Consider the following 27,019-nt stretch of genomic DNA (forward strand, 5'->3'; position numbering starts at 1 on the left):
TAGACTGTCAGGGTAAGAGTCCGCATCATCTGACTGCAGGACATCTATCTGAGACTCTTTCTGCATGTCTGATGGCGGGATGTAGTTCTTAGCAAAGTAGTCGCCACGGAACGTCCGTCTTCTCCTATAGCAGATAACTCCAACCAGAACACTGGCCAGTATCAGGAAGAGAGCCCCACCCACCGCGCTACCGATGACAGTGCCCCAAGAGTCTTCCTGCATGGCTGGCAAGGTGGCTGTTGGGAACTCTATTATTCTAGGCTCTGTTGCTAAACCTGTGATGCCATCGGTCGAAGGATGCCAGGGAACCGTGGGCAGCCGAGTGGTAGTAGTAGGAGGATCTAATGGAAAGAGCAAAGAAGTAGACAAGACACAGAAAAGGCACAAGAATGTCAATGCAAGCTAAATCAGTTAAGGGTTTATAAGAAAGCAAAGTTGATGGGTGTGTTCTACAAGAATAGTTTTTCATTCTCAAGTTCATGGCATTTCAAGAAGTATCACGCTCTTCACAAGCTTTGAACCAGCCTCATTACGTGTGGGTTTGAGCCAAGCTGCAGCAGGACAGGAAGTATGGGGAGAACAATGAAATAAATAACCTTTAGGTAGACACCTTGCCCTGCTCCAAGGAGGAGATGCAGCTTTTTCTGCTCAGAGGTCCACTGTCCAGAGTTCATTATTTACCTCCCCCATGGAAGAATGCTGTTAGGAATAACGCAAAGCAGACCTCTCTTTTTCCAGCCAGCAGTTAGGAATACTGGATCAAGTCAACTGATTATGCCCCAGCCAGCAGTTAGGAATACTGGATCAAATTAATTGATTATGCCCCAGCCAGCAGTTAGGAATACTGGATCAAATCAACTGATTATGCCCCAGTGTCAAATTATGTCATATTTAGTTCCCACTTGAGAAATTTTTCAGGGCACAGAAGAATGAAAAACTATGAGTTGTGTGCTCAGTCAGCAGCACATGAACTACTGATTTTTAAGCTGTTCTCTCCATAAAAACGTTGCATTAACACAACTTACTCGGCTTCACCTTGGGATTAGTGAAAGAAGCATGGTTAAAAATGGGTTGTATTAATCTCAAAATAACACATTGAGCAAGGAGCAATCAGGACTACAAAACAATGAAAAACCACCAAAACATTTGAAGTAAAAATTATTTCTATGCATTCTTCCTAAGCAATTTGATCCCTTACACGCAAAAGTGTTCCACATTCACTCCTCAGGATAAAGTAGCAGCTAACTTCGTGTCAGGTTATGCAGGGCAACGAGAACCACTACTACCACATCACAGAGGCACCCTAAATGTACCACCACAAAGTAAAACAGATAAGACTGGAGATTTGTCAAGGTTCCAGTTATTTGACAGATGCTAACTTTAAAGCTTCATAAATCCAATGTAATGTTCCTTCTCAGAGACAGCCATACAGTTCTCTCACAGAGACAGAATTGCCACATTTGTCACGGTCACTACAAGCCACACCTCAGGCGGCATCACGTTGCTGAATGTAGCATTTTAAGCTTGATTTAAATGGGGAAGATTTACACAGATTTTCAAAGCACACAGTTCTATGACTTGACTATGTAAGTGTGGTGTTTTGTTAGGAGAGGGGGGTGTGTGTATATATACATAAATGAAATTAATTTGACAGAGGACAGGAAGCTGAAGGAGGAAGATGCGCTACCAAAATGAACAAGAGGAGTTCAGATGATGATTTTAGTAAAAACTGATTTAGGGTGAGTTTAACAATTTAACAAAGAAGCAGAGATTAAGGAATCCAAGTTTACCAGGGTTCCCATGTCCCACAAATCCATAGATCAGGAAGTTAAACTCAAAATCCTCTTCCTTGAAAAACATTTTTGCTTTAGAGAAGATTTGTTAGCTTAAAATACAAGTTCAGAAAGCACCAGCAATATCTTCTTTCAGGCTACACTCTCTGGGGTTTTTAAACTGGCTTTGTAATTGTTTTATTTGTTTCATTCTGAGGCTTCCAGTTCCATCCTCTACACCCACAACAAAAATAACCACACATTCACAAGGATATAATATTTGCATTCTGGCAAATGTAACCATCAGATATGTGAAATAAACACTGGCAATTACACTCCATTATCAATGCATCAAAGTATCAGTGTTTTAGAAGTTTTTCCCCTTAAAAACTTCTGTTTCATTCACCAGTTGTTCAGGTTGTGCAGCTGCATTATCTCCAAGCATTAATGAACATTCTGATCTTAAATTCATTGCAAATGTAGTATGAATTCAGTGTCTATATGCAGTCCTAGAATACAAAGCCAAGAATACCTCTGTATTTCTGCCAGTACCTTTTATTGCTGAAGAGTGACAAAATTAAAAGCACCCCTCCTTAGCTGTAACTGGCCTTTGAAGAGGAACATGGGAAGTTAATTTCTGGTGTGATCCTAGGATTTCTCAATGGAAAAGTAGATTTATTTGTTTAACCTTTTGTTATGGTACTTCCTGCACCAAGCAAGCTCCCAAATGGAAAATAACATGAAGACCAGGAATGCCAGAGATCCTTACCTCCACTTCCTAACACTTTGCTTGCAAATCACATCTCAAGCACTACCTTCCAAATTAAGAAAATGCCTCTTCTGTCTTGCTTCCCACAAAACATTAAGCACATCATTGAGTTGCTTCAAATATACTTTATTCAAAAGCATCCATTTCCTCTAACATTTTACTTACAACCTTAATAGCTTTCATCTTTCACCAACATAAGCTTGGTGCACAAACCATGACATCTGCAGGACAGGAAGTCAGAAGTCAAAAGTGGCAGAACTTCTTCAGAAGTGTGGGGTTAGGATCTGTGTTTTTGTTTCTTGCTATGTTCTGGGCCCTGTTCAAATCCTTATTACATGCATTCTGTAGTAATGATAACTGAAGACCCACAAACAATTCCTTCTACTATTACATATCTACCATCCTCATTAAAATAGGATAGGAGAAAACTCAAGAAAGCAAAACTACATTTCCTGACATGAGTCTTGATAGTTTCCTATCCAGAAAAGCAAGAATTGCTCTTTACTTCAAATGAAGCTCTAATACCACTGTAGTCCTTGTACACAAGGCTTAGTTGTCCCTGTATTACTTGTATTCCACACATTTCCCATGAAAACAAGCAGCAACTTTAAACAGCTTAACTCTGGTATTTTTACTGACTCTTTTTGACACAGTTCTCCCAGTTCTTGCAGTGCAACCAACTTATTTTGGGCACATGAGTTTCTACACTGACGTTCAGTAGAGACATCAGACTGTGACACAGCTCCCGTCTCCAGACACTGCACTGCCTCTCCTCAAACCCCGTGCAGTAGACTCCTTCAGATGTCCAGCATCCATCTTTGCTTCTGCAGCAGTGAAAGGCCAATGAGAAAGTTCAATGGGAAAAGAGATGGATGGATTATACTTAGAATCTGAAAACTAGCTCCAAAGTCTTAAGTTTTGGTAGCAACATGTACAGCACTGTAAAAATCAGCTACACAACACAGGACTGTTAAACTACAAACCATTTTGGATGCAGCCCACTGTGTCAGGGTGAACAGTAAGAAGAAAACTCCATACTAAACCACATCTCCTTTCACTAAAATTTATCATTTGAGCATTACAGAAAATGTTTTGGAAAGGAAAGCCTTGGCTGGTTTCTGTGCCTTAATATAGGCAAAGCCCACATGGCTTCAAGCACCACAATAAAATCTAGTTCTCTTCATTTAAGAAATAGAGCACAAACCCCACACAATTCAAGATCCATGCTTTGACTCCCATATCCTTTCCTTTGCCTTCTGCAAGAGAAGGATCTACCATTAGTTACTTGCATTCCAAAATGCAGGGTGGTGTTGGCAGTCCTCATTTGATGGCAGGCATCTGCCTGCATACGTATCACAGGGCCATGTTTACCTCTGCTTCTTACCCTGCAGTTACAGCATCTAAGGGAAATACAGCACTCTAACAATTCAAGTACTTGATAGTTATATGGCTGAGCATTATACAAACAGCCCTTACTTTCAGCTGCTCAAAAGCTGATTTTGCAACTGCCTTACAGCAACAGCAGGAAAAGCAGGCTTTGCATGGAAGAGGCTTTCTAAATGTCTGATTTGCAAATGCATCTTTGTTTCTTCAACTATTCCCACTCTAAAGTCACCTAGTCAGTGAGGACACTGTTTAACCCTCTCCCCACAAAGTCCTGCCTACACAGGTTCCATACTGGAGTTTCCCTTTGGATCATGTTCAGTTTGCTTCCCCTTATTTTGGAAGCCTGATCAATGCAAGGTTGGTATCAACCTGAACAAACACTTTCTTCCTCAAGAGTCAATCATCCGTTTCCGAAGTTAGCTGCACTTCAGCAGTTTCTAGTGGGGATTTCCAGGCACCAAGTGAAACATGTTGGCATTTCCTTGGGACACAAGAGAAAAGCTGTGATCATGAGCATAATCTCAAGCTTGCAAGGAATGTTCAGGAACAGCGCTGAAAGTTCCAACCCTGCTATACCAGGCAGCATGCAAGGTCTAGGTATCCTGGGACAGGAACTATGTGATTTATCAACATCCCTTCCAATATACACTTCAGAAAATGCAAGAGTGCCTGAATTCACAACACACTCTCAGAAGAGACATCTACATAGTGAGAAACAAAAGTAATGATCAGGTGCCCTGACAGCAGCCACCCTAGATGAAGTGATTCTGCCTTTACAAGTTGAATCTCTCTAGAGCTGCGGGGCTGGCCAGCTAACAAACAGTGGCTTCACCGTGGACAAAAAGTGGACTCTTCCAAAAGGTAGACATTTGAAAAGATTACAGAAGCAACAAGCATGTATGTTCCCATCTGAATGTGAGGCTCATGTTCACCTCTCTTGCAAATGGATAGAGGAGGCCTCAGTAAGCACTATGAAGGTGAAAGAACACCAAGGCAAGAAATAAAGCTCAATTTCACCTGTAAAACCCTGAGCAGGCCTAGATTACAGGACTAACTGCTTCACGTGTCAAGCTGACAGCTTCTTTTGGAAAGCCTGCTGCTGCAGGACTAAGACAGGAACTTCAACAACACTTGATCACCTCTGAACTCCACGAGAAGCATGACTCCTTATTACTAGCCAAGTACCGAACCAAATTTAACCTGGTTAATAATGATCAAGTAAGAGGTAGCAAAAGTATCTGTGTCTTATAACCAATATTAAAAGAGAGTCAATAGCTTCAAACATCACAATAGTATTTCACTAGCCAGATATCCATGTATCACCTCCCATCACTAAAAGCTGGCCAATCTATCAGATAGTCCTTTGTCAGCTACTTCCATTTCCCTAGTCCACTTCAAGAGTATTAAGAACAATTAAAAACAGAGCTTCCTTTTTCAACAATGTGTATGAGGAACAAAAGCATTTTTCCTAAGCTTACATTCCAATTCCACCACATTCCAACTTCATATTTGTTTTCTCTACCAACATCATGACTACTCAGAAACATTAACTTTATAAATGCTCTTTGACAGCTTCATAATTAAAACCCAAAAGACAGCATGATCATACAGCTTTGTCTGATAGCTTCCAAGCCTCACTATGTTTTTGCCAAGGTTTATAGAGTGGAAAAGAGCTAAGACAGAAAAATAAGCTAATTAAATGATTCCTCTACAGCACAGCAGTGCCATGTTCACCATTACTAGATGTCAAGTCAAATATTAAGCTGATAAGCAGTTTAACTTCAAGTTTACTACTTCAGTCTTATTTTCTGTGCTCCTCACATCAGTCTCTACATTGTCTCTGTGGAGTACCCTGAATGATTGTTATTTAAGATGGACACTTTTTCTGTTTCAGTCAACCATCCTGAACCATTTTAAGTGCATTTCAGTTATTAAGAGAGACATCAGACTGAAAAGTTGTTCTGAAGAGTTACAATGCATGTGCTAAATATTAATTTCTGTAAACAATACAGGTGCTATAACTTTGATGGCCTCACCTCTCTCATTTTAATCAAGTCTCCTATATACTAGAAGTTGACACACAGTGCTTTTAATCAGTTTGGTATAATCTTCTCTAAAGCACCTAGACCAGGGTGCAGGATGCTGGTCTCAATGTTAAACTGATCAGCTGTAGTGATACAGAATAGAATAGAATTAACCAGGCTGGAAAAGACCTTTGAGATCATCAAACCCAATATAGCACCAGACTAATTCTGAGCTGCCTAAAAAAATGTTGGTCCTGCTACACACTCCCAAGAGTAATAAAGCTTTTAACAACTGAAATTTATGTCAGCTGAAGCATTTGTTTTTACCAGTGCCTAGAATGTGTAGAATCATGACCATGTATGGTCTCCAGGTAGCTGAGGTTATGCTGTACCACTCCCTTTCCATTCTGGAGATCCAGAGAGCTTTCTGGTACATGTACAGCACCATTCACATACACTCTGTCATGCTGCTCCTTCACAAAGGTCAGGGTGTATACTGGGTTGATACCTATGGAGATGTTTCTCAGCAGCCATGGTGCTAAACAGACTCAAGTCTGTCTAAGCAAATCAGGAAGAGTTTTGTATGAGAACACAACTTTATAATCTCTGGGTTATCTGCATCCTAAGCAAAGGTGATGAGTACATGGAGCACACCACACACCTGTAACATAATCCTACCCTCCTTAAAGCAGAGGATCTCTGACTTCTCTAAATGTAGCTGCTCCCCTGTTTAAAAAAATGTATTATAAACAAGATACAGTTTATTGCAGTCAATGTCTTGGAAAGTGCAGGTTAACACTTACAAAATTCACCTAGCAAGAGAAAGGAGTAATTTCAGAAGCAGAATTTTCGCTCTGCATTGCTGTTATTGAAGAGTCAGTTTAATCCCAGGTTCTAGTGCAGCTTTCAAATCCATGCTTTCAATAGCTTCTCACACAATTAAAGGGCACAAATATTTTATGCATCAACTTGCTGCTCAGTTCGTTATTTCAACCACTGACCAACAAACCCCCAAACTAGCCTCCTGTCTTTGCTGAGAAGACAGACATACCTAGAATGTAGATAGTCTTCTGATCACTTCTCTGACCAAGGGAATTGGTCACCTTACAGATGTAAGTCCCAGTGTAGTTGTAAGTCAATGGGCTGCTGAACTGCAGAGTGTTGTTGACAGAGAGCAATCCTTCAGGCCAGTGTCCATCCAATCTGAAGCAAAACAGGGAGTTTTAATTCTAACTAGTTTAAATATCATGTCTTGTATAGTCTAGAGAAATTTCTTGCCTGTGCTCTGACACCATCAGTGGGCTCTCATCAGATATTCTCAGTGAGTACTTGAATATTTAGGATTTGGTTTCTGTGCCAGATCCTTTCAATTCCAAATGTGCTGGCACTAGCAAGCAGTCTACAGATGACCATTATTACAACTAAGAAAAACATTATCTTAATAGAACTTGGAGGAACAATCCAAGCCAAGCTCTAAAAACTAAGTCAGACTAAGAAGCACTTTGTATTGTTGTCAGGATTATCTGTCTGTTCTTTCACATCCAGTTGAGTCATGACAATAAATGTCCTGTCGGGATACATTTAGTTTACAGCACACTGACTAGCATTTCTGAACAAGAGTTCAGGCAGTTTCTTCCCTCTTCATCTGCCTTTTCTCATCCCCATCACTTTTCCATCCAATTTACAGCACGGAAATGGAATGTGGTGCTTGGGGATACATTTGAGAATGCAAGCCCCAAACCTCACTCAAGCCCTGTGTAATTTCATGCCATCGAATTCCACTGTGCTTTCATCCAAGTATCTATTAACAGCTAAGCAAGACTAAGTCAATATTCAAAGCAGTGATCACAGGGGCTCAGCATCTTAGAAGCATTTAGAAAGCATGATTTTACAAGTGGTATTTAACACAAAACACCCCAAGACATTCAAATAGGTATTCAAATGGAAAAATAAAACCCCAAACAATTAACAGCAAATGGGACCTCCAACAAACACAGGTTGAAGACAACACTCTCATTGCTTTGCTGACAACAATTGCTGCCCAGAACTGCTTCAGCCATATAAAGCTAATAGAAGTTATTAAGCATGTGCTCCTTAATTCACTGCACCAGAAATATTTTTTAAAGCCTCATAAAACAGTCCATTGGTTTGAAAGCCACATCCTAACCAAACTCTCATATATGCAACACTTTTAAATATTATTGACCAAGAAAATATGTCTATCCTAGCAAATACAATGTCACCTTTGCTTCCAAGGGAGCAAGGTTTCCTGGTGTGGTAGATCAAAAAGCTATTATTTTGTGAAACCAGTAAGTTAGCACACTATTTCGATGTAGCTACTCATTCATACACTCAAGACACCCTTCTTTTGCATAGAATTGGGTTTGGTTTATCTGTTTCTGCATCAAAAAAAGTGTGGCCAGCAGGAGCAGGGAAGTCATTGTGCCCCTGTACTCAGCACTGGTTAGGCCACACCTTGAGTACTGTGTCCAGTTCTGGGTCCCTCAGTTTAAGAAGGATATTGAGACTCTTGAATGTGTCCAGAGAAGGGCAATGAGGCTGGGGAGAGGTCTGGAGCACAGCCCTGTGAGGAGAGGCTGAGGGAGCTGGGGTTGTTTAGCCTGGAGAAGAGGAGGCTCAGGGGAGACCTTCTTGCTGTCTACAACTCCCTGAAGGGAGGCTGTAGCCAGGTGGGGGTTGGTCTCTTCTACCAGGCAACCTGTGACAGAACAAGAGGACTCAGTCTCAAGCTGCACCAGGGGAAGTTTAGACTCGAGGTGAGGAGAAAGTTCTTCCCAGAAAGAGTAATTGGCCCTTGGAATGTGCTCCCCAGGGAGGTGGTGGAGTCACCATCCCTGGAGGTGTTCAAAAAAGGACTGGATGTGGCACTTGAAGCTATGGTTTAGTTAGTCATGAGGAACATGTCGGGTGCCAGGTTGGACTTGATCTCTGAGGTCTTTTCCAACCTTATTGATTCTATGATTCTGTGACTTCCAGTCATGGTGACTCCACCACCTCCCTGGGCAGCACATTCCAATGGCAAATCTCTCTTCCTGTGAAGAATTTCTTCCTAGCATCCAGCCTAAACCTCCCCTGGCGCAGCTTGAGACTGTGTCCTCTTGTTCTGGTGCTGGGTGCCTGGGAGAAGAGACCAATCCCCACCTGGCTGCAACCTCCCTTCAGGGAGTTGTAGATGGTAATTAGGTCTCCCCTGAGCCTCCTCTTCTCCAGGCTAAGCAACCCCAGCTCCCTCAGCCTCTCCTCACAGGGCTGTGCTCCAAACCCCTCCCCAGCTTTGTTGCTTTTCTCTGGACATATTCCAGCAAGTCAATATCTTTCCTACACTGAGGGGCCCAGAACTGGACACAGGACTCAAGGTGTGGGCTGAGCAGTGCTGAGTACAGGGCAGAATGACTTCCCTGCTCCTGCTGGCCACACTGCTCCTGATACAGGCCAGGATGCCATACATACTCCTTTTGAAAGGCTGGGTAACAGCACTGCAACCCAACAGAAGCATATACTCAGGTGTTTGTGGTAAGAGATGACACCATTTCCATCATGTGGCAAGTCCCTTTAGGTAGGTATTTACCTGGTCCATGTGAATTCCATAGGTAATGGGTTTGCATCAGCATTACATCTGAGCTGAACATTCTCTCTTCCGATGAACCAGTTTCCATCATAGCCAGTTACTGAGACCTCTGGGGCATCTGGCAACAAAAAAAGTAACCTATCAACAGTCACAGTAGTTTCTCCAAACAAGAACTGTTTTAAAATATTACTGAAGAAAATAAATATGACTTTCTCTGAAAATCAGTGTCAGTCTTGTCTCCAAGGGAGAGAGGTATTTTCTGCTGTGATAATCCAAGTTCTGCTCAGAGCAGCAGGTGGTGGTGGGTTGGTTTGTTTCCTCCCCTTCCCTCCCTGCCCCTCCAAGCCACAACACACCCATATGCAGCAGAAGATTAGATCAGGAATAGCTGTTTTGCCAGTGCAACTGTCCTTCTGTGTGCCTTTAGTAAGCATACAGCACTTGGGGAAAAGTGAGAGGGCTTCAGAAGTATAGGATCAGTTTAATAAGGTCTTTTGGGAATGAGGAATAGTAATTGAGAGCTACTTTTCACAGCAGAGGATCACAATCAGCATTTTGGGAATCCAGGTAATTAGGAAATCACAAATCACAGGTATCAGTTAAAAAGAGGTTAAGAGTTATCCACTGGCATCATAATATGGAATCATGATGTTATGGCTCTAAAAACCAAGGCCACTGCAGATAAGCCAGAGAGACCTAAGGAAATATTAAGAATCCTGAGAACAGAAGTGCCAGTATGATTTAATAAAGGCCCCTCCAGCAGGGATGGGTGAGCAGTTAAAAAAAGCTGTAAGACAGCATAAAAAAAAGCATAAGACAGAACTGAAGGAACAGTAGAGAACAGAAACAAAATCTCCAGTTCTCCCTTCCTGCTGTCCTCCTACACAATGTTAGAAGTTCTGAAACATGCCTCAGCATCCCTCACACAAAAACAAGTTTAAGACCATTGCACTTCAAATAAGAACTTCATTGCCATTGATAAGAACAAATAACCTTTACTTCTGTAGGAAGTAAAGATTGATAGGAACAAATAACCTTTACTTCCATTTCTGTTGGAATGGCTCTGTGACAAAATAAACCCAGTACTAATCACTATTTTACACCTGGCTAAGTGATTCTTTGCCAAACAGAACAAAAAGAAGCCCACAAGAGATTCTAGTCAAAGGGTAATAGCAAAGTTTAGTTTTCTCAGCCACTGCTCTTCTTTTACTTGAATTGAGAGATTTCCACGATTTAGAATAGAATAAACCAGGTTGGAAGAGACCTTCAAGATCATCGTGTCCAACCTATCATCCAACACCACCCAGCCAACTAAACCATTTTAAGGCAGGCTACCAAAGGACAAACCTGAAAATATCTGACTTTAGTCAAAAAGAAAAAAAAAAAGGCAGCTTATTTGTCTTAACTGTTTTCAGCTAAGAAGGGTTGTGAGCCCTCTTGCTTCACATTCATGTGTTGTAAAGCCCAAATGTGTTAAGCAAGCCTGGTACAGGTTTGCATTACACAAGCAATCTGAAGCTGACAAACAAGTATTAGTGATGTATATAATACATTCTTGTTTCCTTATGCAAATTAGAGGGGGAAAAGCTTAGTGAGTAATTTGAAAACAACTTACTGACCCCCAGAGGGCTTACTGTCAACTTGTCACCTCAAGCATGAATCTTCATTAGAATTCCTTTCTTAATACAGCTGAAATTGCAAGGCACTATCAACAGTTCAGGGCTAAATGGGGTTTGGTATTTTGTCCATAATCCCTTCATTGTTAAATATGAACATGAATAATAATATTTACCCTTGAGCCAATATCCAAACCAAACCCCAGCAACGTAGTAGTGTTCTGGCTTTGGATTTATTTTTTTCTTTCTTGTTATTTTAATACAGAGACTCTCCTACCTCTTATCACCTGTATGTCTGTAGTTTCAGTTTCCCCTTTTTCCCCCCTAAGCGCTCATCTGCTTCTTGTAGAAGGTATACACTGATAAAGAGGGTGCTTACAAGATACAGACCAAGTGTTAACCACCTTACAAAATACTTACACTGTATGTCCAACACCTGAGGGTATCTTATCTCCTTTTCCAAAGCAGGGTGCTTCACAATGCAGGTTATGAGTCTTCCTCTTGCAAATCGCGTAGGGACAATCACATACTGGCTTACAACTGTCACTGTTCCATTTGGAAAGACAGTAGAGCTGGATTCCATTTCACCCAGACCTCCTTCCCAGTCGATCTCTGCAGCAGGTTTTCCAGTGGCTGCTGTGCAAGTGGCTGCTACAGTCCTATTGGCACCATCTATGAGAGGGCTTGGTCCTTTCATTAAGCTCACGACAGGTTCAACTAAGGGAGGAAGAGAAGCAAATTTAAACAAGACTCCACATCTTCGCTGCTATATAGAAGAGTCAAACAAGATCTAACTGTTTGCAAAAGCCCATGCTAACCAGACACCCCAGAATTAAGCCCATGTCACACAGCAGAGAAGACAGCTTCTAGCTGCTGAAATCTTTCACCTTTGTCCACTCATCCACTTGAAGGTTACTCCACTCCTTCACTACACTGAACGCATTGACAAAGAACTCCAACCCGCTTCAGTTCGCCATCCCATGCACAGTACCTCAGCTACCACGGCTCAGAGACAGCTGAAGATGCTGGGATGAAAACTTCAGTTTTTCAGAAAGCTCAGATTCTGCTGCACTTTCAAGCAGCAGAACACTTCAAAAGTATTACTCTATACTGTTAGTTTTTGTCACTTCAAAGCTACCAAATTCACTGTTTTAACAACCAACATCAAGATGTTTAAGCTCCTGCTGATCAGTACATCAAAAAATCATTCCATGATGAAAAGGATCATAGAATCATTGAGGTTGGAAAAGACCTCAGGGATCATCAAGTCCAACCTGTCACCCAACACCTCATGAGTAACTAAACCATGGTTTCAAGTGCCATGTCCAATCCCCTCTTGAACACCTCTGGGGACAATGACTCCACCACCTCCCTGGGCAGCACATTCCAATGGCCAATCTCTCTTTCTCGGAAGAACTTTCTCCTCACCTCCAGCCTAAACCTCCCCTGGCACAGCTTGAGACTGTGTCCACTTGTTCTGGTGCTGATGGCCTGGGAGAAGAGACCAACCCCCACCTGGCTACAACCTCCCTTCAGGTAGCTGTGGGCAGCAATAAGGTCTCCCCTGAGCCTCCTCTTTTCCAGACTAAGCAACCCCAGCTCCCTCAGTCTCTCCTCACAGGGCTGTGCTCCAAATCCCTCCCTAGCCTCATTGTCCTTCTCTGGACACATTCAAGTGTCTCAACAGCCTTCTTAAATTGAGTGGCACAGAGCTGGATGGTTAACCTCTGCAAAACTTATCTGTGTATGTACATGATATATAAAATATAATAGGTACACAAATGCAAGTAATTTCTATATACATTTTGTATGGTTGATATACAAATATGTTGTTTCTATATATAAGCATAATTCTATCTATACATATTCTTTTGATTAGGTTACCCAGGAAGGTGGTAGAATCACCATCCCTGGAGGTAGTCAAGAAATATGTGGACACAGCACTTCGGGACATGGTGTAAGGGAAAACAAAAACAAAGAAAACACCACCAAAATTCAACACTACATCCAAGACTGAAGAAATCCACCAATGGAAGGACCTGATTGCCCTGTAAGCCCCACTGCTCACCTCACCATTGTAGAGGTGAGAAAACACACTTCCTTTCAAAAGGAAGCCAAGATCCTATGTACAAGTCTACTGTTGAAAGCCATAGACTGGAAAGCTTTTCAATGCATTTCCTTATTTAAGACATGTTTCATCCCTGTACAAGCCATCTGCCAGTTGCAGCCTAAGTCAGAAACACTACCTGATGCTTCAGATGAAAACCAGGTTTTAGTGTCTAGGGTGGCCCATGTCTATCATCAGTATCTTAAGATGCAGGTTTGCCATTACATAATCCTTGTCTTTTGATCTGATCTAATGAGGCTACAAGGGTCATCTGAAATGAAACCATCACTACATACTGCAAAGCTTCAGAATCCATCTCAGTGGTCTAGCCCTCACTAACCACAAAGCAGGGACAACTCCTGAAGGTTCTATGCCTTTGGAGGCAGAAGTGCAGGCCACAGAATTTCTTTCCATGGAGTTGAAGCTGCCTCACACATCCTGAAATTAAACAGAGTGGAGTTCACAATACCTGTGCAAGACACTTCACCTGTCTACACTTTCAAGAGATAATTGGGTAGCAAATATTTTCAGCTTCAGTGAGTGCAGTGGCAGAATCAGGTTTTGATTGTTTGCTGCTCATTCTGACACTGCTCAAGGCTGAAGGTGATGGTTTATTACTTGCTCAATTACTCTACAAAGAAAGGCAGCCACAAAATGGCTAATATAAAATGATGTGTTCTGTTCTGTGTTTAGCAGTGCTTAAAGAATATACCTTATTAGCAAATTGAAGGGTTTGTGGGCAGATACTGAGAGGGGGTTATTTCCTGCTTTGTTTCTCTGAATGCCTGCTCTGAATGCCCTGCAGTGAATTAATCAACAGCAGGGTTTTTCCAAGTCCTACTATTCCAGATCTCAAGCATGAGAGCTTTCCAAAACTCAATTTCCTGCTCTCCAACACAAGCAACAGCTAAAGCTCTCTGCACTAAACTTGGATATATTTGAATTACTGTACATATGCAGCATTCCATCACACCTGGAAAAAGCCTTTAGGAGCCAGGATAGATGAACACTTTATAGCTTTGCTATCTGATTCGCGACTTGCTTTCCCTCATTTAATGTAAACATCACCATCTTGCTGCTTCTGAATCACCAGTATTAACCTTTTCAACAGCTTCTGTATTATTAGAGTGCAGGAGGAAACACTCAAATGTCCATTTTCTGTCTCTGAAGCACAAAAATACTCATTTTTGCTGTATTCCACCTCGCTGCCCAAGATACCCATCACCATGAGATAATTTAAATTAGCAGGTATCATTAGCTTTTCATGCCACATCTTACAGGCCCAAACCATTTCAGCTGGAAATAGTTTAATGTACTCTGTTCCTTTGAATTTTCCTCAAAGCAAAAAGACCACACAGCTTCAGATTTTTTCCACTACCCCTTTCTAAGAGGATACATAAGTCAACAAGAAGTCTTAATTAAGGTAGTAGAGATCTCCAGATCTAAAGCAGACTACTCAGTGTGCTGCTTCACTTCCCATGCTTTAAGGAAGAAAATCTTTTCAAGTAGCAAGGTGAGAGGAGCCAGAGAACAGCATCTAGACTCATTTAAAAAGCCTAGCTTCTCCTAAGACTATCATCATTACTAGGAAAAAAGCATACACTGTTTCCAAGTGATATCTGAAGTGTGTGAGCTTGGCCTGTTTCAGTTCATAGAATCAATAAGGTTGGAAAAGACCTGCGAGATCAGCAAGTCCAACCTATCACCCAACAGCTCATGACTACTAAACCATGGCATCAAGTGCCACATCCACTCCTCTCTTGAACAACTCCAGGGATGGTGACTCCCTGGGCAGCACATTCCAATGGCCAATTACTCTCTCTGGGAAGAACTTTCTCCTCACCTCCAGCCTAAACTTCCCCTGGCACAGCATGAGGCTATGTCCTCTTGTTCTGGTGCTGGTTGTCAGCTGCCCCCACCACCTGGCTACGACCTCTTTTCAGGTAGTTGTAGATGGCAATAAGGTCTCCCCTGAGCCTCCTCTTCTCCGGGCCAAACAACCCCAGCTCCCTCAGCCTCTCCTCACAGGGCTGAGGTGCTCCCCAGCCTTGTTGCCCTTCTCTGGACATGTTCAAGTCTCTCAATGTCCTTCTTAAACTGAGGGGCCCAGAACTGAACACAGAACTAAAGATGTGGCCTAACCAGTGCTGAGTACAGGGGCACAATGACTTCCCTGCTCCTGCTGGCCACACTATTCCTGATACAGGCCAGGAGGCCATTGGCTTTCTGGGCCACCTGTGCACACTGCTGGCTCATGTTCAGCCAGCTATCAACCAGTACCCCCAGGTCCCCTCTGCCTGGCTGCTCTCCAGCCACTCTGACCCCAGCCTGTGGCACTGCCTGGGGTTGTTGAGTCCAAAGTGCAGCACTCATATAATTCTTAACTTTTACACTGACACAAAGTTGAGCTATTCAGAACTACTCCATAAAATACACTTATTCCCAGGCCAGTGTGTCTTGGTGCTTTAGTAGATTGGGGTTTTAAAACATTTCACAAATGGTTAGGCTTCTCATGGCCTGTCTTCCCATAAATCACACATCAACTCCAAGATAATCCAACAGCCACCAACCAAAAAGGAGGAAAAAAAACCCTTCTCTTTTCATACCTCTCTACTCTGGTCTTCAGGATTGCTTTGTCCCAGCAACTCAAGCAAAATCAGCAGCAAATCTGGTGCTGCAACCTTTCTAGCTGTTTCACTCACAGATTGAGATAAACATGTTAATTAATCCATTGGCACCTCACCTCTCACAACAGGAAAGCATCTTCCTAGGTTTAAGTTGTTTTGTTGTTGTTTGAGGGGTTTTTTGTTTGGGTTTCTTTTGCCTTTTTGCTGTTGTTGTAGAGTGTTTGGGATTTCTTTATTTCAATGGTTTTATGTTTGGGTTCTTTGCTGGTTTTGTTTGGGTGGTTGTGTGTGGGTTTGGGTTGTTTGGGGTTTTGTTGAGGTGTGTTTGTTGTTTTGAATTTATGTTTTGTCTTGAGAGGAGACAGCTCAGTGATTTATCTGCTTGACAACTTTTTCTTGGCCCAGAGTACTGCTTGGTACTTAAGAAGGATGTATACTTCTCACCAAACTGCACTCTTCAAACACCATTTTTTCAGAACTGTGTGAGAAGACCCATTTTCCACACTGACACTTATCTTCCTTTAATTCCTTGCTGTAAAAGTGTCTAGACTAGCATGTCTGCTCATGCTGACAGATGCACACCATGGACTTTCCCATCTGTACAGCTTGCTCTTCCCTTGCAGCACTGGTAAGAGGTCTTGTTCTTCTGCAGGCTAGCTATTTTATCAATACCCATGCTGAGAAATCCAGCTTAGCAAGATAATAGAGCCAAACTGAACCAAGTGTTAAAACCAGTCATGTACAGTGCTCAAGTTAATCAAAATTAGGGTTCTACAAGCTATCCTGCCACACACCATCTCTTCTGCCTTCAACCACCACCTTGGCCAGGTCAGTCAGTATCTTGAGAAAGAAACAAGACACAACATTTGTTGCCATTTTCTGCCCCCTGTTTGAAGAACCATTTTGGCCAAGGTCAATACACCTCCTTGACCCGAGAATAATTTGTGTGTTTTCACCATATTAACCTCTTCTTTCACAGTTCATTTCCTCAAGATAACACAGCACTACATGAAGCAAACAAGGAGCAAAGGCAACAAACATGGCAAGTCTGGTAAGCTTGAGTAAAACAGAGCTAAATGTGGTCTTAAGTGAGCAGTGCATTGGGGCCAAACAGTGGACATTTTATCCTAGAGTTACTTTTTCCTGCATTTGCCTTTAGGTGTCTCTGCCTTGCAGCACACAAGCATCTGCTACCAAGAATTGCTGAAGGTTGGAAAAGACCTTGAATATCACCATAGCCCAACGTCAGCCTCACACTGTCAAGCCCACCACTAAACCATGTCACTAAATGCAGCATCTACAGATCTTTTAAACATGTCCAATGGACTCAACTGCTTTCCTTCCCAGTTGTTGGCACCAAATCACTGAGAGGCTTACAACGATCAGCAACCATCTACATAAACTATGAAGAATATAAGTATATATATATCAGAAGCACTATATGCCTGACAGTTATTTACATTTTCTAACTGCAATTTTTGATTGTATCTAACACAATAAACAGAAGCTGCAATTCTGCTTTCTGAGTTCCTCTTCAAGTTTTCCACAAACCTAAAATTTGAAGGGCAAAGTGGACACAACCAGAGGAAATTCAGATAAAAAAACCCCACACCAAACCAACCCAAACAACACACAGAAAACAACACAAAGCTTTTTCTCATGGTTTTTTTTTTTTTGGAGGAGGAATACAAAGATAAAAAGAAAAGCTGTGATTTACAGGTTCACTGGCTTGCAAGTCTGCAGTTTAATATTTGTTAGGGCTTCATCTTCATTCTAGGGGTGAGTCCCTCACATCTCATATTGTCCACCAGTACTTCATGGAAAGGGCAGAGATAACTGATTTGCTTCTGTTGTATGTGTAATAGAATTTTGTATTTATATCAATCAATATATTATAGATATATAAGATAAACCATATTATTTATTATAGGACTGGGGTAATGGATACAAACTGGAAGGAGTTGGATTTTGATTAGACTTTAGGAGAAAATTCTTCCTTCTAAGGGTGGTGAGGCACCAGAAGAGGTTGCCCAGAGAAGTTGTGGAGGCTCCAAGCCTGCAAGTGTTCAGAGACAGGTTAGATGGAGCCTTGAGCAGCCTGGTCTAGTGGAAGGTGCCCTTGCCCGCGGCTGGGGGGCTGCAACTAAGGTGACCTTTAAGGTCCCTTCCAACTCAAATGATTCTGTGAAATTAAAATCTCAGAAATTAGAACTGACTAGAGGAGATGAGGGAGAACAGCAGGAGCCTCTTACTGTACATTGATTAAGCACAACAGATGAAACCTGAAATCAAAAGTCCGCTACACTAGCAACAGCCTCAGCCACCTGCAGTACAGACAGAAGAGTCATGAGGCTACACCCTTTGTCTATCACAAAACTGCTCAAGTTAGTAGTTCCAAATCGGATTAAGCCACTTGCTTTGATGCGTTTGCTTTGCCCCACCTTGTGGTGAAAGGCAGTTTACATACTGTGGTACAACCATCTGATTAACCTCATCTAGGGTTCTGCTGCTGTGGAGAGCAGAAACTGAAGACCAAAGAGATGATATAAGATTTGTTTGTGAAAACAAAGTCACTGAAGACCATGGCTGGAGAAAATTTCCCTTGAGTTCCTGCAGTGGAAACAGAAGTCACTCACCCTCTCACAAGAGGGTGTTAATACTGTAAGGAAGAGGTCAAGTAAAGAGATTAAATCATTTCACTTCATACTGCACTGTCTCCCAAGTCTAGCTGTGCTTCAGTACTAGTAGTACTGTATGACAGCAAGGCAGACCCATCAAGGAGATAAAATTAGTGTGGTTTATGGAAAAAAATTACTTTATATAAGCCTCACATTATGACTACCCACAACCAATAAAGGCCTTTGATTACATCTTCCTTCCCACAACTCCTTGTAGTAGTCTAGGCAGTTTTGCTTTCACACTGGTACTGTGCAAAGAAGTTTGCACGACCAGGCTCAAGTGGCTACCTTACTCCACTATATTAGCAACACATTTCTGAGGGAATTTGGTCAAGGTGGTCACTCAGTCTGTCTTTGGCAGCTTTCCCACACACACAGAGGTCCCCAGGATCAGCACTACCAGGTCTAACTTCTAAACATTTGGACAGTGCTTCAGATTAACACAATGCCTGAACAGGAAGTACTTATTTATTTTTAATGCCTGGACAATTAAAGACCAAGCTGTACAGGAGCAGGAACCAAGAGAAGACTTCTCAGTCACGTTAGTAAGAACACCAAGACACCTGCTATGAAAGACTGGTGAATATACTGTATATTTTCTTTGGGTTAAAAAAGGTAAACCACAACATATTAACAAGTCTGCAGCATGCCACTATCAGTTTGTGCTGTCAATGTCATCTCCTTGAATAAAGAAGTTTGACTTACCCAGTACTGTCACAGTTATTGATGACTCTGTATTTCCAAGTGGGAATGTAACTGCCTTGCAAATATATTCTCCTGCGTCGGAAAAGCTCACGTTTTTTAGGATGATTGTGGCATCAGTGAGTGAGTAGTTCTTAAATGACACTCTCCCCTGGTAGTCTTCTTGAATAGATATTCCATATTTAGGATGATGTACTGCAATAGTCTGTGAACTTTTACCGTGTGTCTTCTCCCAAGAAACTTGTGTTATGGTTTCATTTACATCGATTATGCATTTGAGTTCAACCTTCTTCCCCCAAACTGCTGTCACCTGAGGGTGAACAATTGGTCCAGCTAAGGCACCTAAAAAACAAAGCAGTTGTTAGTTCATATACAAGAGGGTTATGCCTCTAAGTCTCCACAGTCAGTCTTCTTCAGTGATTGGCTCATCTTTGTCAAAAAGGATTCCTGCTTTCTTCTGAAGAGCTGTATTCTAGCTGAGTCACAGCAGTGTGGAAACATTACAAAGCACCCTTTAAACAGGAAAAACAGGTGTAGATCAACCATGCTTCAGAGACTACCATCACTACTGCACAACTGTCTATAAAAATGACCTGATATTTGTGTAACTGGTGTATGGAGCACTGCATATACTGAGACCTACTGCAAAAAGAGTCACCAGACATGGTACCTTGGCAGTCTGATTACTGCTCCAGACCACCAGGTAAAAAATGAAAATTTTATATACTGCACTTATTTTTAAAAGACAGGACTCCTAACAAAGATAATTTAGTGGGAAACTTCTACCACTCACCACTTCAGTAACTAGTTAAAAAGCAAAGCAACAAAACCAGACACCCCAACCTGAGAAACGACCCCCACCCCCCCCCAAATCACTCCGTCTTAACAGTGATAGTTAACTTAGGAATTCCATTGCAGGTAAGGCATCCTAGCTTCCACTAAAGATATGCACCATCATACACATGCAGTATGCCTGCTGCACTCTGGGGTGATGTTTCCACTTCCCTGCATTAGCAGAGTAAACCCACATGAGTAGGTACAGTCAAGTGTTTGTGTAAGCTTCAAAACATTTGTTTAATACCTAAAACACTTTCCACAGCAGCAACTGCCTTCTGAGCTCAGCATTCTACACCACCTCCTTTCACAAAAGGAAATCCACCAGGACAAAACTGCAATCTACAATGGAATGCAATGAATATGTACAGAATAGACAGGATTTACAATATTCACAATTAACAAACACCACAACCACTCCCCTGGTTAGTTAGAGACCAGGGAAATGACAGTTTCAAATCTGTAACAAAATTTTAAAGGCATAGCCTAAAACTACCACAGGTTCAAACCACTACAGGCTCCGAACTTAGTACAGAAAAGCCCTGTAAGTAAACTTACATGAAAGCTGCTCAGACTTCTAGAAGGCAACAAATGGAATGAGAAAGCCAACCTTGACAATAGAACACACAAGTTAGATTTCAGCATCTGTTCCAAACCACTTTTTAAATCAAGATTTACATCGTGTTCACTAGCTCTCCAGTTTCAGACTACTGAAAGAACCTGATTCAGATCAGCGAGGTATTGACCGTTCTCACCTTGTCAAAAAGCAGTTTGAGAAGTAAACAAAACCTCTAAACCACATTTCTAGCACTAAAAGCCACAGAAGGAGAGCTGATCAGATATTGACCATGATGACAGAAGCTGCTCACTAGTAATTCTTAACCAATCTGTATCTGACCTTACTACACCGCAAAACAAAGGAAAATAGAAAGGGTTCCAATCAAGAGCAGAGCAAAACAAGAACATCCCATTCTGGTGACAGCAAGTTGCTCTGTCAGCAGAACTTCCCATCAAACACTTCTGAGGTCAGGCTGAGCATTATTGTGAGGTCAGTTTAATTTTAGCTGACAGCAGAACTCAGTCTCATTCTACCATCCCTCACTAGGTACCTTCAAGAGCCCAACCTACAAAACCTCTTTTCTTCTTGATTTTGCTTTCCGAGCTGCCCAATTCTCTGAACAGCCCATTCCAAGCGGCAATGCCACTGAGGCAACAAGAGCACAGCTGCTCATCCTAAAGGCATTTTCCAATATGCCTACAGAATTACATCCCTCAGACACTACAGAAAACAAGCTTGAAACCTCAAGCCTGAGGCTTTATAAAGATATACACTTAAATTGCTAGGAAGAAGTCAGTGTGTGTCTTTTGAGTACCAGAGCACCATCAAATTACTGTGTCAAAAAGAATCAGAACTGAACAATGTTGGACATTCAGGAATTCAGGATTAAGCAGTACAAAATGCTCTTTACACCAGCTTTCAGTTAGAGTTAAGTAAGTGCTTAGGAAAGAAACTGTACTTAGATCAAAGAGGAAAGTATTACAACCTAGTGTTATTAAAGATCTGCTTTATCACAGCCACTGCTTGAAGCCAGTGCCAGTTTGTCAGTGGAGATTTTGGGGGCAGAAAGTGGGTATGAGGTTGGCTTCCACAGACATTATATTCACTAGACTCAGCTTCCCTTTGTTTTACAGCACTCACTTTATTTGTCAAACCACAAACCAAAGGTATGTTATTTCCATCCTAGAAGAGCAATTCTTAAAACCTTGTTTGGAAGGTAGAATGAATTAGTGACATGAGGCATAGGCAATTGAATAGTCTGAAGTCACAGAATCATAGAATTGTTTGGGTTGGAAAAGGCTTCCAAGGTCACCAAGTCCAACCACCTTCCTAACACCCGCACAGCCATTAAACCATATCCCACAGTGCCAAGTCCACACATTTCTTGAACACCTCCAAGAAATCCTCTCAGCCTTTCTCAGCATTTGCCATTTCATTCATGATCTAGGGACTCTAGTCTTTTGAATCCAGAGGCCCACATTACCTGATAGCAAAAGGCAGTTAAATAATGACTTACTTCTAGATTTCTCCAATTGCACCAATGCATCACTGCTGTGGCTCTCACACATTCATCACTAGGCAATGAATCTGTTAACTTCTGAATATTAATACTTGATATCTAGAAGTGGGCCAAACCAAACTCCAGTCTTTAACACATAGAGGCCTTGAGCAACCTGGTTTAGTCGATGGTGCCCCTGTCAATGCCAGGTGGCTTGGAACCAGATGACCTTCAAGGCTCCTTTGAACCCTAACCATTCCATGAATCCATGCAAGGAACTCCCCAGTAGGTGACTATAGCCTACATGCTTACACAGGCTATAGTAACGGAAACAGCTTTCTACTTGAAAACTGGCAAAAAAAGGTTGCACAAGGGTAGAATTTCCCAAGCAATCTAGAAGCTGAAGACGTCAGTCACCAGAACTGGTTGAGTTGATGAGGATGCATTGAAGAGTTTAGTCTCTTCAGTAGTTAACTCTTGCTCAAGCAGGAGTTTTACTCAGAACATCAAGCTCCAGACAGCAAAATTCTCAGTTAAGTGCTAGGATAGGGTGTTCTGTAGAGTTCTCAAGTATTTGAGCCTCCACCTGTTGCTTCTAAGGGCAAAGCTGACAAAACATGACACCATTCTACCATGAGGCTCCTGTTGCTTCACTCTTTCATGCCCCACAGCTGCTGGAAGGGGCAGTCAGTCGTCTTCCTCTGGTTGCTGATGCAATGACGATCTAGGTAACAAGGATATTTGCAGGCAGGTAACTGATATTTCTGAGGAAGTCTCCAGTCGCCACTCACAAGACAGCACCTGCAGCCAGAAGGCTCACACTTGCCTTTTAAAAGGCCAAATAATGTAATACTGGGCAAGTACTCTCATCCCAATAGAGACAGGTCAAGACAATAAAGGCATGCAAACCTCTACAGTGCCACAACAAACATTTCTCAGCAAAATGGGTGTTTTCATCACAGAAAGCAAGGAAACCAATCAGAAGGGTCAAGAGTTTGGCATGAACACAGCCTGAGTCCAACTACAGTCATGAGTTGGAGCTTCACAAAAGCTCTGTATCTCTGTTGCAGTCAGGCATGGCTGTGATCCCCTTTTCCTACTTCACAATGTCATTTTGTTCACATTAGCTGGCACTTCTGTTCCAATTTCATTACCTTCATGTGAGGCAGAGATGTGCCCCTGAATACTCTGGTTCTTCCCATGCTGCACAGAACTTTAGTATCAAGCAGCAGGAAGCTAAATACAACCCAAGACACTAGAGAGATGTTTCAAGAAAGGTTAGGCCCATGATTCAAAATGAGTTGTGAAAAACACTCTTAGAAATCCAGTTAGATTTAAAGCTTTAACCTTATAAAACTACTCACCAACAATGTTTACAAAGTTTCATGAACTTCAAAAATTCCACTTGGAATTTCATCTTAAACCATACTAGCACCAGGGTTGTACACACTCCTCAATTATAATCTTCTGTGTATGTGAACATATAGCAAATTAAGGCATCAATGTTTGTCTTCCTACTAAGCATTCAGCTATTTCCAAGGCACATTAAACTACTAAGGAAAGTTATGAGCAGCTGGCAGCTCTTCTGTGATGAACATCCCAATGTCTGTTCCACCAGACAAGCCTCTCAATCCCACCCCCTTTAGAAGGATAAAAGCAGGACAAGGTACTCTTTCTGATAAATGGGCCAGACTCAAATGCAGGACTGCAAGAGAACATCTTGCCTTGAGTCCCATGTTTCAAAACACTAGGAGTAAAGGTAAATAAGTAGATCAAAAGTTATCCATAGAAATATAGCCACTTTCTCTCAATACCACAAAGTAATTCACACTCCAGTTTACTTACATTTAAATGCCCTAGTACCAGGGCAATAGGTATGAGTACGTTAATAAGAACCACAATGAAACACTAGACTTTGTTTAGAGAATTTAAAGAGTTCCAGACAGTCTAGAATCTTTTGGAACAAAAGACAAGTCAATAGTTCTGACAAACCAATGTGGAGGAACAGGTTAAAGTCCTTCTAGGTAGCATCCAGTTTAAACACAATCAAAATACCTGACAGATCTAATGAGAGATCAAAAGGAGCACTGCACTTTTTTTTTCTTGGTGGGGCTGCCAAGTAACTGCATACAGAAAAGTAACCTAGGCAGTTCCTGCATGGGGGTAGAGACAGGATCTCTGCAAGAATTTTGCCAGCTCAATTCTAAGATTATAAACAGGCATTTTTAGCAGAGTAATAACCTAGGATCCCGCCAAAATCTTGTTAGCTATTACATGTTTCAATTACAAGCTCTCCTTTCAGGAGCTTACTTTCAACAACTCATTCAATATACTTACACCACTTGCTCTCTCATGACCGTTAGGTTCCTCAGAACTCACTACTCTGACGAGATTCCACTGTTATCTAAGTCTCATTCCCACTCCTCTTACTAGCAACATGCTGATTCACTTTTTTTTCCCCACCTGTGTTTCCGGACTACCCTCATTTGCTTTGCAAATCCAGGAACCAACACAATAGCAGAGGAAGCAGTCACCACAAACAGAAAGAAGAAATTGACTCAGAAGACCTCCAGGGTGGCTAATTCATTGAAGTGCTACAAACAGCATTGAAAATCAGTAATTATGAAACCAAAAGTTGCCTGTGGCAGAGCACCAGTGCTTTTACCCACTACATATACACTTAAGACAGCACTTTCAAGTACTATTTTCATCCTCAGGTCTACTGCATTTGTGGTTTAACTGGAATGTTCTGTTCAGTTTGATAGCTGTTTTCCCACCCAATGTTTCTCACCATTTTCTGCTTCTATTTATATCCTTTTGCAGTTCCTCTGTTCAGTAAAGGATTTCCTCTCCATCAGATGGACAGCCACAGCCAGCTCACAGTGGATAATCAATCTTCTCTATTATTTCTTGTATTCTGATCCAACAGCAGATATTCAGCTATTGTCTCTTAAAAGCTTTTAGATCTGTGTGTATGAATCCACACAAAGTCTCCATTAGTATCAGCTTCTCCTCAGTTAGGTCACTGTGACACACTCCAATAACTGGTTTTCTCACTCTTGACCACAAAAAAAAGGCCTGGAGAGACAGCCCTCAGCTTTGAGACAAGGAACTCATCCTGAGTATGTTCATTAGTAAGTTATAACCTGATGCTTTGGCATAAGTTTGGTGTTGCTGGGTTAAGATTTATTTTGAAAGCTCCGTTTCTCTGCGGGGCTGTGAATTCAAGGTGATGACAGAAAGTTTGCTCAGGACACAGTAACACCTAATCATTTTTGTCAGCCAGTGCTCCAACTTTTCTGCTTTCTGCAAACCAACAAGCTTCATCTGCCTTTCAGTCAGACTGATCACCTACTCCCAGATGCATTTCCTGCCATAATGAGACAATTACATACATTACACAAGCTGTCACTTTCTAGGCATTCTGAAAATTACTAGAATCCTAAGCCTTTTACTCCTACACTTGATTTGCATCCCCCACCCCTTTCAGAAGTATCTAACATCAAAAGAAAAAGGAGCATCACATACCCAAGGTCTTGTTTCCAAGTACACTAACAGTCAACTCAGAGACAATATATGAAGGTTACTTCTCTACAAAGGAAGCCTTGTGAACATCACTGAACATTTATTCATTGTTGAAATTAATTTCAAGGAAGGACCTGAAATTCTGCTAAGCATACAGCAATGGCTGTAAACATTCAGCAATCCCTATCCCCAGAATTGTACCTTCTATACTGAAGTTTTCTTCTTTACAGTGAGGGTGGTGAGACATTGGAACAGGCTGCCCAAGTAGGCTGTGGATGTCCCCACCCCATGGGTGTTCATGGCCAGGTTGAATGATGCCTTGAGCAGCCCGGTCTAGTGGAAGGTGTCCCTGCCCATGGCAGGGGGGTTAGAACCAGATGATCTTTAAGGTCCTTCCAACCCAAATCATTCTATGAATCTATGAAATTAGAGAACCAATCAAAACAGGTCAGGAAGCCTGACATGTGGTGACATTCCTAGATGAGCAGACAAGGCCTTCAGCCCCTAAAAAAGCCTTCACCCCCTTCAGCAGACCACTCCTTCACATTTTATATTCTGTCTTCCCATGTACCCCCTCCTCTGGGAAGCAGTGAGGTCTGAAGGGAAGGGAGGATACAGCTGGCATTAGATCAAGTGGCAAAGTCCCAAGTTCAGAAAGCCAGCTAAACATTAACTTCACATTCAAAGTTTGTAAGTAACTGAAGAAGTGATCTGCCAATCTTTAACAACTGCACACACACAGTGAAATCTGAAATGAAAGACTGGCTCAGGAGCAGCAAAGCACAAACTGCAGTGGCTAAATCTCAGCTGTCCCAGACCTGAAGGGTCACCCCCGACATGACAGAGTGATGTGGATGCCTGCTGTCCTCTGCACTGCTGACACTGCTGGCTTTTTTTTAGCTCTTAAGGCCATCCTCAACTGAGCTATTCCAGGAATTAACCCTTTTTGCCCAGGAGCCGCATCAAGACAGGAAGCCTGGTTAACCAACAGCCAAGCATGTAAATGCTTTGTAAGAGTGGCTCAATGTACTGCCAAGCTATATTGTCTCTGTCACACTCAGCTCTGTGCCATCAGGGACTGGTTTTACTGACTGCTCACTGGAGCAACAGAAGAAATGCATGCAGATCATTACCAGATTCCCTAGAAGTTATTGCTTACAGGAGGAACAAACAATGGGACTCTAAATTTAAAGTACATTGTTAGCAGTCAAATTGCTTCATAGTAAAAATTTGTTTCTTAATTCAGTTGGATTTTTTGATCTTAGAAAAACACCTCCAACTACTTCCAGGTTTCAAGGGCTAGTAACTGCAGTGTGCCAGCTCCTGCCTGCCC

The 27,019-nt window shown here is 41.9% G+C and overlaps 1 protein-coding gene across 1 annotated transcript in view; it reads right to left on the reverse strand.

The window, feature by feature from the left end:
* NECTIN3 (nectin cell adhesion molecule 3) overlaps nucleotides 1-27,019 on the reverse strand; it is a 48,146-nt gene that overhangs the window by 12,472 nt on the left and 8,655 nt on the right. The window contains exons 2-5 of the mRNA XM_054163452.1: nucleotides 19,274-19,612; nucleotides 11,577-11,873; nucleotides 9,541-9,658; nucleotides 7,003-7,154 (exon numbers count right to left, since the gene is read on the reverse strand). Of these exons, the coding sequence (XP_054019427.1) occupies nucleotides 7,003-7,154; nucleotides 9,541-9,658; nucleotides 11,577-11,873; nucleotides 19,274-19,612 (906 nt within the window). The remainder of the gene's footprint in view (nucleotides 1-7,002; nucleotides 7,155-9,540; nucleotides 9,659-11,576; nucleotides 11,874-19,273; nucleotides 19,613-27,019) is intronic.

Source organism: Dryobates pubescens, chromosome 8, assembly GCF_014839835.1.
Source record: "Dryobates pubescens isolate bDryPub1 chromosome 8, bDryPub1.pri, whole genome shotgun sequence".
Taxonomy (NCBI): Eukaryota; Metazoa; Chordata; class Aves; order Piciformes; family Picidae; genus Dryobates; species Dryobates pubescens.